The 10651-nt window shown below is 44.1% G+C and overlaps 1 protein-coding gene across 1 annotated transcript in view; it reads left to right on the top strand.

The window, feature by feature from the left end:
* Nucleotides 1-6430: 6430 nt before the first annotated feature.
* Nucleotides 6431-10651, top strand: part of PRKX (protein kinase cAMP-dependent X-linked catalytic subunit) — an 89421-nt gene continuing 85200 nt past the window's right edge. The window contains exon 1 of the mRNA XM_064277993.1: nt 6431-6506. Within this exon, the coding sequence (XP_064134063.1) occupies nt 6431-6506 (76 nt within the window). The remainder of the gene's footprint in view (nt 6507-10651) is intronic.

Here is a 10651-nt window from a genome sequence, read left to right as displayed (position 1 = left end):
TTAAGAAACTGTTGATTGTCATAGTCTACTACCCTTCTACTCTCGCGTATTTTTAAAATTCAATTTGTAGAGTGGCTTAGTGTATGTGCGTGTGTGTGTATGTGTTTATTATTGTTTTATTTGGGAGACAAATGATGTATTTATGAGCATTTTAGACTCCAACTCCTTCATCCACTTGTTTGGTTGCCCATATTTCTACTGTTTAAAAAAAAAAAAAAAAAAAAACTCAACCAAATTTGAGCATAAGGTTTATTCTGAGCAGTTATTCTGCATGCATATAGGGAGGCCGTTTGGATTCCAGAAAAAGCAAATGGCTCAGAGAAGCAGGTACAATGGGGCTTACAGGTAGAAAAGGAGGGGGAAATAGAGACAACTAACCATTGGCTAATCTTTTTTTTTTTTTAATTGTGCTTTAGGTGAAAGTTTCAGCTCAAGTTAGTTTCTCATACAAAAATTTATACACACATTGTTATGTGACCGTAGTTGCTCTCCCTATAATGTGACAGCACACTCCCCCTTTCTGCCCCGGATTTCTCATGTCCATTCAACCAGCTCCTGTCCCTTTCTGCCTTCTCATCCCAACTCCTGACAAAAGTGGCCCATTTAGTCTCATGTATCTACTTGAACTAAGAAGCACACTCTTCACGAGTATCATTTTATGCCTTATAAACCCAAAACCCATTGCCATCAAGTCGATTCTGACTCATAGCAACCTATGGGACAGAGTAGAACTGCTCCATAGGGTTCCCAAGGAGCGCCTGGTGGATTTGAACTGCCGACCTTTTGGTTAGCAGCAGTAGCTCTTAACCACTACACCACCAGGGTCTCCTTATGTCTTATCGTCCAGTCTAATCTTTTTGCCTGAAGAGTTGGCTTTGAGAATGGTTTTAGTTCTAGGTTAATGGAGAGTCCAGGGGCCATGACTTCTGGGGTTCCTCAGGTCCCAGTGAGACCATTAAGTCTGGTCTTTTTATGTAAACTTGAATTCTGCACCCCACTTTTCTCCTGCTTCGTCAGGGACTCTGTTGTGCTCCCTGTCAGGGTAGTCATTGGTGGTAGGCGGGCACCATCTAGTTCTTCTGGTCTCAGGCTGATGGAGTCTCTGGTTTATGTGGCCCTTTTTGTTTCTTGGGCTAATTTTCCGTGTGTCTTTGGTGTTCTTCATTCTCCTTTGCTCCATTGGCTAAAATCTTAACGTGACTGATTGAGCCCTGCCTCCCCCTTTACTGAGATCCACTGATAATGAGGTTTATTTCTTGCCTGGCTGCTTGTAATATGTCCTTCCTCCCACCTGCAACCATGAGGCTTTTTGAGATTTAAATTCAGAGGCAGTGGTTCTACAACCCTCCTTTTCTAATTGGATAGAGCACATTTACATTGCTGTAGAACAGCTTTTGGCAGGCTTCTGCAGTCTGGGTCAGGCTTTTTTTCTTTTCTTTCCTTTTATTGTGTGTTGTTCGTCCTTTCACCAAAGTTGATCTTTGTCTATGATCTAGTTAGGTCAGGTTTTTTATGGTTAATATTTGGTTTTGTGGTTAGGAAAAACCTTAAAATCAAAGTCAGATGTCTGTTATCAATTTTCCTCTTTAACACTACCCTGGATGAATTCATTGTTATAAGCCCACTTAGAATTCAGGACCTCCCCTAACTGGCCACAGTATATGGCATCTATATGGTGAAAATTCCTTTCAGTGACAAGAGAAAAAAAAAAAATTTTAAATCAGCTTAACCCTGGAGATAATGTCCAGCTTGAACATATATGTTGGGCCAGGTCCCTTCTTTACATGTAAGGATGAGCTGTTTTAAAAGGGTGTCCCGTTTGCATGTGACGTCTGTAGGAACCCTGGCTGGCTGGGCACCTGCAAAGACTGTGAATGATGGTGATTCAGCTGGGCTTGGGTTGGGCCAGGCTCTGATTACCACGGTTGTATTTAAGGTCAATTGTAAATGAAGCTTCATCATTCCAGATGGGTAATGGGGAACCGAGGTCTTCACCAACAGAAGTGCCGCGACATAAGAGGACATTGCCAACTACAGGCTTATACCATGGACACCAAAAGAATGAGCAAACCAGTCTTAGAAGAAATACAACCAGAATGCTCCTTAGAAGCGAAAATGGTCAGACTTTGGCTCACTTACTTTGGACATGTCGCTGGGAAAGACCAATCGTTTGGTAAAATGGAGGGTCAGTGAAAACAAGGGAAACCATCCATGGATGGATTGACTCAATAGCCAAAACCGTGGACTTGCATATACCAACGATAACGGGAATGGCCCAGGACTGGGCATCGTTTCCTTCTGTTGTACATGGGGTCACTATGCGTCAAAGCCGATTTAACGGCAGCTAACAACAACAACAACAAGCTATAAAGTTATCATGAGTTACTAACACATTAAACAAGAACATACCCAAGATGGTACCGTCCTGTGACAAGGCAGAAATGGGAAGCAAAAGATTGGAAAGTTACAAAGAACGAGTACCCATAAATATGTGAATCACACCTTATGAGGTAAACGTTTGGCTGGAAGTGATTCACTGCTAGATGAGCGCACCCAAGCCCTTCCTTATAAATGGCTTTAAAGAGCTGTTCTGAGAAAACACTGAGCTAATACATGTGAGGGGCAGTAGTGGCTCAGTGGTAGAATTCTCACCTTCCATGTGGGAGACCTGGGTTCGATTCCTACCTGATGTACCTCACGCACATGCGTGTTGCTGTGGTGCTCAACAGGTTTCAGCGGAGCTTCTGACTCTGACAGACTAGGCAGAATGGCCTGGAAATTGCCTTGCAAAAATCAGTCAGTGAAAACCCTATGAATCGCACAGTCCAATCCACAACCGATCAGGGGGATGGCACAGAGCTGGGCTGTGTTTCATCCCGTTGTGCATGGGGTTGGGACATAACCCCCACAGTGCTATATTCTTTACCTGGCTTCCTCCCCTGCAGTGTTGTGCTTGGCAAAATCCTTTCCTTTGCTGGGCTCCCCACCTCAACTTTGCATTTGAATCCAGCTTCGCTTGGAGGTTATGTGTAAACCCCATTGCACCTGCATAGTACGATTAAGCATATAGCCGACGGAACACGTATGAACTCCCTACTTGTAAACCGCTTTAAAAGTAACTTACCTGCCCGCCCTTAGCGAGCAGGGTTGGCAGCAGCAGCTCCCACTGACTCCATTTCCTTGTATAACAAAATAAAGGTGCCTTTCCTATTCTCCCACCTCAGTCTCTCATTTTTTGGCCAATACAAGTCAAACCTGGGGTTTGCACACGGTAACAGGGTGGCCATGATAAGATAGGGCTGGAGCCATAGCGCCATTTTTCTTAACCTCAAGATAGCCTCTCACCAAGCCCATTTCCTAGAGTTCTTTCTTTTCCTCCTCAGAATCTCCTTAAGGAGAAACAGCCATGGGCTTGCTTGAATCTGCTGAAATAGTTCCTGCCCTCCATCCTGGCACTCCAGATGACCTTTAGCTCGTTAACTGCTTCATGTGGAGAGCTGACATGCTAATGAACAAAAATGACTAAGTTCCTCTTGTGGAGAATCGAACCCGGGCCTTAGAAAATGCTTACTTACTCTAAGACGCTCCACACCTGCCCGTGCGCCATTTTGAATTCTGAAACTGATCCTGCCTCTGTGAAACAGCCTCAGGAAGCTCCCTGCGAAGGCACGGAGCCCCGACTGTCTCCTTGCTTGGCCAGCCTATAAAGTTGAGTTTTGTTCTCCCCAACTCGGTCTCTGTCATTGTGGCCCTGATGAAGTTACACCAAGCAGAACCCGGAGTTCCTGGCAACAATGAGCTGGGAGTCTACTAGATGGAAGCAAACCGCAACACATATGAAATGACCTATTCTATTCACAGTACATAGTAGGCACTCAATAACAGGCTTTATCTGAATTATGGTAATATCCAAATTCTGACACCATGTTACTGTAACTAAACACCAGCTGGAATTTCCTGCTGTCTTCTAAGACCAAATCTTAGGCAGGTGTAGCAGGCAGGCAGGACAATGACGTTTTCCAGGAAATGATAAGAAGTCTTTATTCTGCCATGGACATTGAATTTCAATCCATTCAGATTTGAATGGGTCACTATATTGTTTGGAGAACTCTGAGGTAGCCTTTACTGAAATTAGGAGATTTAATCAGATGATTGGAAACTTGGTCAACTAACCAAATATTGAAGCATGCCACCTATATTTCCAAGATGTGTATATATATATATATAAGTATATATATATACGTATATATATATATATGGAAACCCTGGTGGTGTAGTGGTTAAGTGCTATGGTTGCTAACCAAAGGGTTGGCAGTTCAAATCCACCAGGTGCTCCTTGGAAACTCTATATGGGCAGTTCTACTCTGTCCTACAGGGTCACTATCAGTCGGAATCGACTCGACGGCAATGGGTTTTTTGGGATATTTATATATATAAAATCTTGCTCGCTGAAAGTGAAGAGAACTTGAAGCACGTATTGATGAAGATCAAAGACCACGGTCTTCAGTATGGGTTACATCTCAATATAAAGAAAATAAAAATCCTCACAACTGAACCAATAAGCAACATCATGATAAACAGAGAAAAGATTAAAGTTGTCAAAAATTTCATTTTACTTGGATCCACAATCAATGCCCACGGAAGCAGCAGTCAAGAAATCAAATGACATCTCACCCCCAACAATACTGGCATTAATCCAAAAGACACAAAATAACCAATGTTGGAGAAGCTGCAGGGAGATTGGAACTCTTATGCACTGCTCTTGGGAATGCAAAATGATACAACCACTTTGGAAAACGATACGGCACTTCTTTAAAAGGCTAGAAATATAGAACTACTACACGATCCAGCAATTCCACTCCTTGGAATATACCCTAGAGAAGTAAGAGCCATGATATGAATAGACAGACACACACCCATGTTCACTGCAGCACTATTCACAATAGCAAAAAGATATTCTCATTAGCAGATGAAGGGATAAGCAAATTATGGTACATACACACAATGGAATACTACACAGCGATACACATTGATAAATGAGCAGAACATCTCACAACATGGATAAATCTGGAGGGCATTATGCTGAGTGAAAAACGTCACTCATAAAAGGACAAATATTGTATAAGACCACCATTATAAGACCTCAAGAATAGGTTTACACGTAGAAAAAAATATTCTTTGATGATTACAAGTGTGGGGAGGGGCAGGAAGGGGAAATCACTATCTAGATAGTAGCCTAGTATCAGCTTCAGTGAAGACAAAAATAATACACAATATAAGGGAAGTCAGCACAACTGGACCAAAACAAAAGCATAGAAGTTTCCTAGACACATCCAAACACTTTGAGGGACCAAGTGGCTGGGGCTGGGGGCTGGGGACCATAGTCTTGGGGGGCATCTAGGTCAATTGGCATACCATAGTCCGTAAAGAAAATGCTCTATATTCCACTTTGGTAAGTAGCATCTGAGGTCTTAAAAGCTTGAGAATGGCCATCTAAGACACATCTATTGGTCCCATCACATCTAGAACAAAGGAGAATGAAGAAAACCAGAGACACAAGGAAAATATTAGCCCAAAGGACTAATGAACCAGAGACTCCATCAGCTGAGACCAGAAGAACTAGATGGTGTCTGGCTGCTTCTACCACCAACTGCTCTGACAATGATCATAGCAGACTGTCCGGACAGAAAGGGAGAAAAATGTAGAACAGAATTCAAATTTATGAAAAAAGACCAGACTTACTGGTCTGACAGAGACTGGAGGAACCCCCGGGACTATGTACCCTGAACACTCTGCCGACTCAGAACTAAAACCATTGCTGAAGCCCAACGACTAGAAAGACCTATAAAACAAAAAAGAACACAGGTGCAGAACGTGCTTCTTAGTTCAAACAAATATACGAGACCAAATGGGCAACTCCTGTCCAAAAGCAAAGAACGAGAAGGCAGGAAGGGATAGGAAGTGGATGAACGGACACAAGGAACCGGGGGTAGAAACTGGAAAGGGGGAGTGTGCTGTCACATTGTGGGGATTGCAACCAATGTCATGAAACAAAATACGTATACATTTTTGAATGAGAAATTAACTTGAGCTGTAAACTTTCACCTAAAGCACAATTAAAAAAAAAAAAAAGAAGAAGAGAAATCAAAGGACATATTGCATTGGGCAAATCTGCTGCAAAAGACCTCTTTAAAGTGTTAAAAAGCAAAGACGTCATTTAAGAACTAAGGTGAGCCTGACCCAAGCTGTGGTATTTTCAATCACCGCGTATGCATGTGAAAGCTGGACGATGACCAAAGAAGGCCAAATAAGAATTGATTTCTTTGAATTTCAGTGTTGATGAAGAATATTAAATGTACAAGAGACTGCCAGAAAAGTGAACAAATCTGTCTTGGAAGAAGTACAGTCAGAATGCTCCTTAGAAGCGAGGATGGTGAGACTTAGTCTCAAGTACTTTGGACATGTTCTCAGGAGGGGCCAGCCCCTGAAGATGGACAGCATGCTTGGTAAGGTAGAGGGTCAGCGAAAAAGAGGACAACCCTCAACAAGATGGGCTGGCACAGTGGCTGCAACAATGGACTCAAGCATAACAACGATTGTGACGATGGCACAGGGCAGTGTTTCATTCTGCTGTACATAGGGTCACTATGAGTCAGAACAGACTCAAGGGCACCTAATGACAACAACATATATATGAAAGTAGCCCTGGTAGGGCAATGGTTAAGCACTCGGCTGCTGACCAAAAGGTGGGCAGCTGGAACCCATCAGCTGCTCCTTGTGAGAGAGATGTGACAGTCTGCTTCTGTAAAGATTTACAGCCTTGGAAATCCTGTGGGGGCAGTTCTACTCTGTCTTACAGGGTCACTATGGGTCAGAATGGAACCAACAGAAACAGGTTTGGTTTATAGAGAGAGAGAGAGAGAATCTAAAAGAAGTGTATAAAAGCTGCCTTCATAGACTTTGGAAACCCTGATGGCGTAGTGGATAAGTGCTACAGCTGCTAACCAAAGGGTCGGCAGTTCAAATCCGCCAGGCGCTCCTTGGAAACTCTATGGGGGCAGTTCTACTCTGCCCTATGGGGTCGCTATGAGTCGGAATCGACTCGACGGCACTGGGTTTTTTTTTGTTTCATAGACTTAAGGATTTTGATTCTCTTATATTTAACAATATCTGCACCTGGTTACAGAGCCCTGGTGGCACAAACAGTTAAGCACTTTAGCTGCTAACCAACACTTCACTGGTTCAAATCCACCAGCCGCTCTACGGGAGAAAAATGTGGCAATCTGCTTCTGTAAAGATTACAGCCTAGAAACCCCTGCGGGGCACTTCTGCTTCTGTAGGGTCGCTGTGAGTTGGAATCAACTTCCCAGGAATGGGTTTGGGTTTTGATTTGCACCTATTGTTAAGGAGCCCTGGTGGTGCAGTGGTGAAGCGCTCAGCTGCTATGAGAAAGGCTGGTGATTGGAACCCACCCCGAGGGAGAAAGACCTGGCAATCTGTTTCCATAAAGATTCCAGCCTAGAAAACCACATGGGGGCAGTTCTACTCTGTCACATGGGATTGCTAGGAGTGGAAATAGACTTGAAGACATCCAACAATACAGGCATTGTGTGGAATTTACAGCTAATTCTTGCTAGGGGCAGGTATTATTCCTTTAGCATAACAGAGTCCGGTATTTCTTCACAACAAATAATGTCATATCATAGAGGTGGCGATGGCTCTTTCAAGACTAGCTTAGAAGTTTTTTTTTTTTTTTTTCTGTATTCAAAGGAACATGATGTGGTTTCTAAAGAATTTTTATGATCTTTACAGATAAAAGCTGCCTTGTAAAGCAAACTGTTGTGAAATAGGGTCATCCAGGGAGCCTGAAGAGATAGGTGTGTGGGTGGGAGAGAGATGGTCGGATCACCTGTGTCCACAATCAGAGTTTCAATCTGACAGGCCCTCAAGTGTTTCTTCCAGGGTGCAACTGGAAGGCAAAGGCAGATGTCCGCTTGTTGGTAGCTTCTGTCGAGTGGATTCTGACTCATGGTGTCCCCATGTGCACAGAGGAGAAATGTGCTCCACAGAGTTTTCAAGGATTTGACCTCTCGGAAGAAGATTGCCAGGCCTTTCTTCTGAGGCTCTTCTGGGCAGGGTTTTAGCTGCCAACCTTTGAGTGAGTAGTACAGTGCTTAACTATATACGTCACCCAGATTCCAGGATCAGCTTGTTTTTGTTGTTCTTACTTGCCCTCAAGTCGACCCTGACTCATGGTGACCCCATGTGTAGAGTAGAAGTACAGTCCGTAGGGTTTTCAAGGTGGTGACCTTCTGGTAGCAGTTCACCAGGCCTTTCTTTCAAGGTATCACTGGTTGTATTTGAACCGCCAACCTTTGGTTGGTAGTGTTCAGGAGGAAAATTACTAAGAGATGTCTTACTTTGATTTTAAGGTGTTTCTTAACCACAAAACCAAATATTAACCATAAAAAGCCTGACCCAAACTGAAAAAGCCTGCCAGAAGCTGCTTTATAGCAAGGCCAATTTTTCTCACCCTGCTAGAAAAGAATAGCTACTGTAGAGTCAATTCTGGTTCATGGGAACTCCAGGTATCAGAGTAGAACTGCTCCACGGGGTTTTCAAGGTTGGTAATGTTGAAGAAAAACCCTTGCCGTCAAGTCAATTCCGACTCATACCGACCCTGCAGGACGGAGCAGAACTGCCCCCATACAGTTCCCAAGGAGCACCTGATGCATTTCAACTGCCGACCTTTTGGTTAGCAGCTATAGCTGGCTGTAGCTCTTAACCACTATGCCAGTGTTGAAGAGGAAAATTAATAAGACATCTTACTTTGATTCAAGGTTTTTCTTATCCACAAAGCGAAATTTTAACCATAAAAAGCCTGACCCAAATTGCAAAAGCCTGCCAGAAGCTGCTGTATAGCAATGTCGATTTTTCCCACCCCGCTAGAAAAGGGTAGTTGTAATTTAAATCTCCAAAAGCCTCCTGGCTGCAGGTGGGTGGAGGGACAAATTAGCAGCAGCCAGGCCAGAAGCAGAGGCCTGTCTAAGGTATGGCAGGTATGAAGGTGGCACACACCCTGGGCGCCCCTTGAAGGCGGGGGTGGGGGGCGGGGTCACTGCTGAGCAATTTTTAGTAAGCAGGTATGACCCGACATCCTTCCTCAAGGATAGTAGACACAGAGGTGTGTGCGTGTGTTGGGGGGGGGTGGTGGCTCCAAATGGGGCACCTGCCCCAGGGCACAAGTCCAAGGGGCGCCAGACGAGGCACAGAATGACATGCTGAGGCTCCACAAATATAAAAGGCACCTGGTGAAGGCAGCCGGACAAAAGCCAGGAGATGTTTCTGCCAACTCGTTGCTGCTATCGACATCTATTCCTCTAGAAATGGGGTGACTCCCGCAACCTCCCCTGCAACTTAGAGATTGCCCCTGGGTGCGTGTTACAACCCTGATCAGGGCAATTTCAGCGCTTGCTGTTTGCACTATTTTTGGTACATCCGCCTCTGGTGAGATGGCATCAGGGCTTCCAACAGGTTCAGTCTGCTTAGAACCCCTGCTGAGAATTTGCATTTCCACCCCAGATACACTGAATCAGAAGCTACAATGTAACAAGACCCCCAGGTGATTCTTAGGTATAATTAATTTGGAGACCCACTGCTCTACTAGTGCTTCTCAGAATTGGTCCCTAACCTGCAGCATTAGCATCGCCTGGCAACTAGTTAGAAATGCAAATTCTCCACAGGGTTCAAAGAAAGGAACAACCAGTTAGAAGTCCTGCCTGTTAGCAGTGGATCTCAGTGAAGGGTGGAGGCAGAGTTCAGTCAACGTCCTGAAGATTGGCCAGTAGTTGATCTATTCTTTTCCCTCCTCTTCCCTTTATAAGCCCCACTGTACCTAGCTTCTTCCAGCCATTTGCTTTTTCTGGAATCAAAATGGTCTCTCTATATGCACATGGAAACCCTGGTGGCATAGTGGTTAAGAGCTAGGACTGTTAGGTCAGCAGTTTGAATACACTCCTCGAAAACCTTGTGGGGGCAGTTCTATTCTGTCCTGTAGAGTTGCTGAGTGGGAATGGACTGGAGAGCAATGGGTTTGTTTGTTTGTTTTAATGCACTTAGAATAACTGCTCAGAGTAAACTATTTTCAAATTTGGTGAATTTTGATTATTTTTAACAGTCTAGCACTTAGTAACACACTGCTTAACCAATTTTGCCATCGAGAGCCTATGTTGTTGTTAGGTGCCCTCCAGTCGGTTGGAACTCATAGGGACCCCATGCACTACAGAAGGAAACACTGCCCAGTCCTGCCCCATGTACTACAGAAGGAAACACTGCCCAGTCCTGCCCCATGCTCACAATAGCTGTTATGCTTGAGCCCATTGTCGCAGCCACTGCGTCAATCCATCTCGCTGAGGGTCTTGCTCTTTTTTTGTTGGCCCTGTACTATGATAACTGCTTAAGTGGGTGTAAAACCTTATCCTTGACGACCTTAGCTTTTTTTTTTAAATGAGCTTTTTTTTAAAAAAATTATTTTTTGGTGAAAATACATCAAGGCGTGCTCCCACTGAACATTTTCTACACCTGTTGTTCAGCGAGATGGGGGATGACCTTTTTAGCTGTCAGCATTTTCAAGGTCCAACCCACGTGGAGA

Source organism: Loxodonta africana, chromosome X, assembly GCF_030014295.1.
Source record: "Loxodonta africana isolate mLoxAfr1 chromosome X, mLoxAfr1.hap2, whole genome shotgun sequence".
Taxonomy (NCBI): Eukaryota; Metazoa; Chordata; class Mammalia; order Proboscidea; family Elephantidae; genus Loxodonta; species Loxodonta africana.
This window is presented reverse-complemented; position numbering and strand designations above follow the sequence as displayed.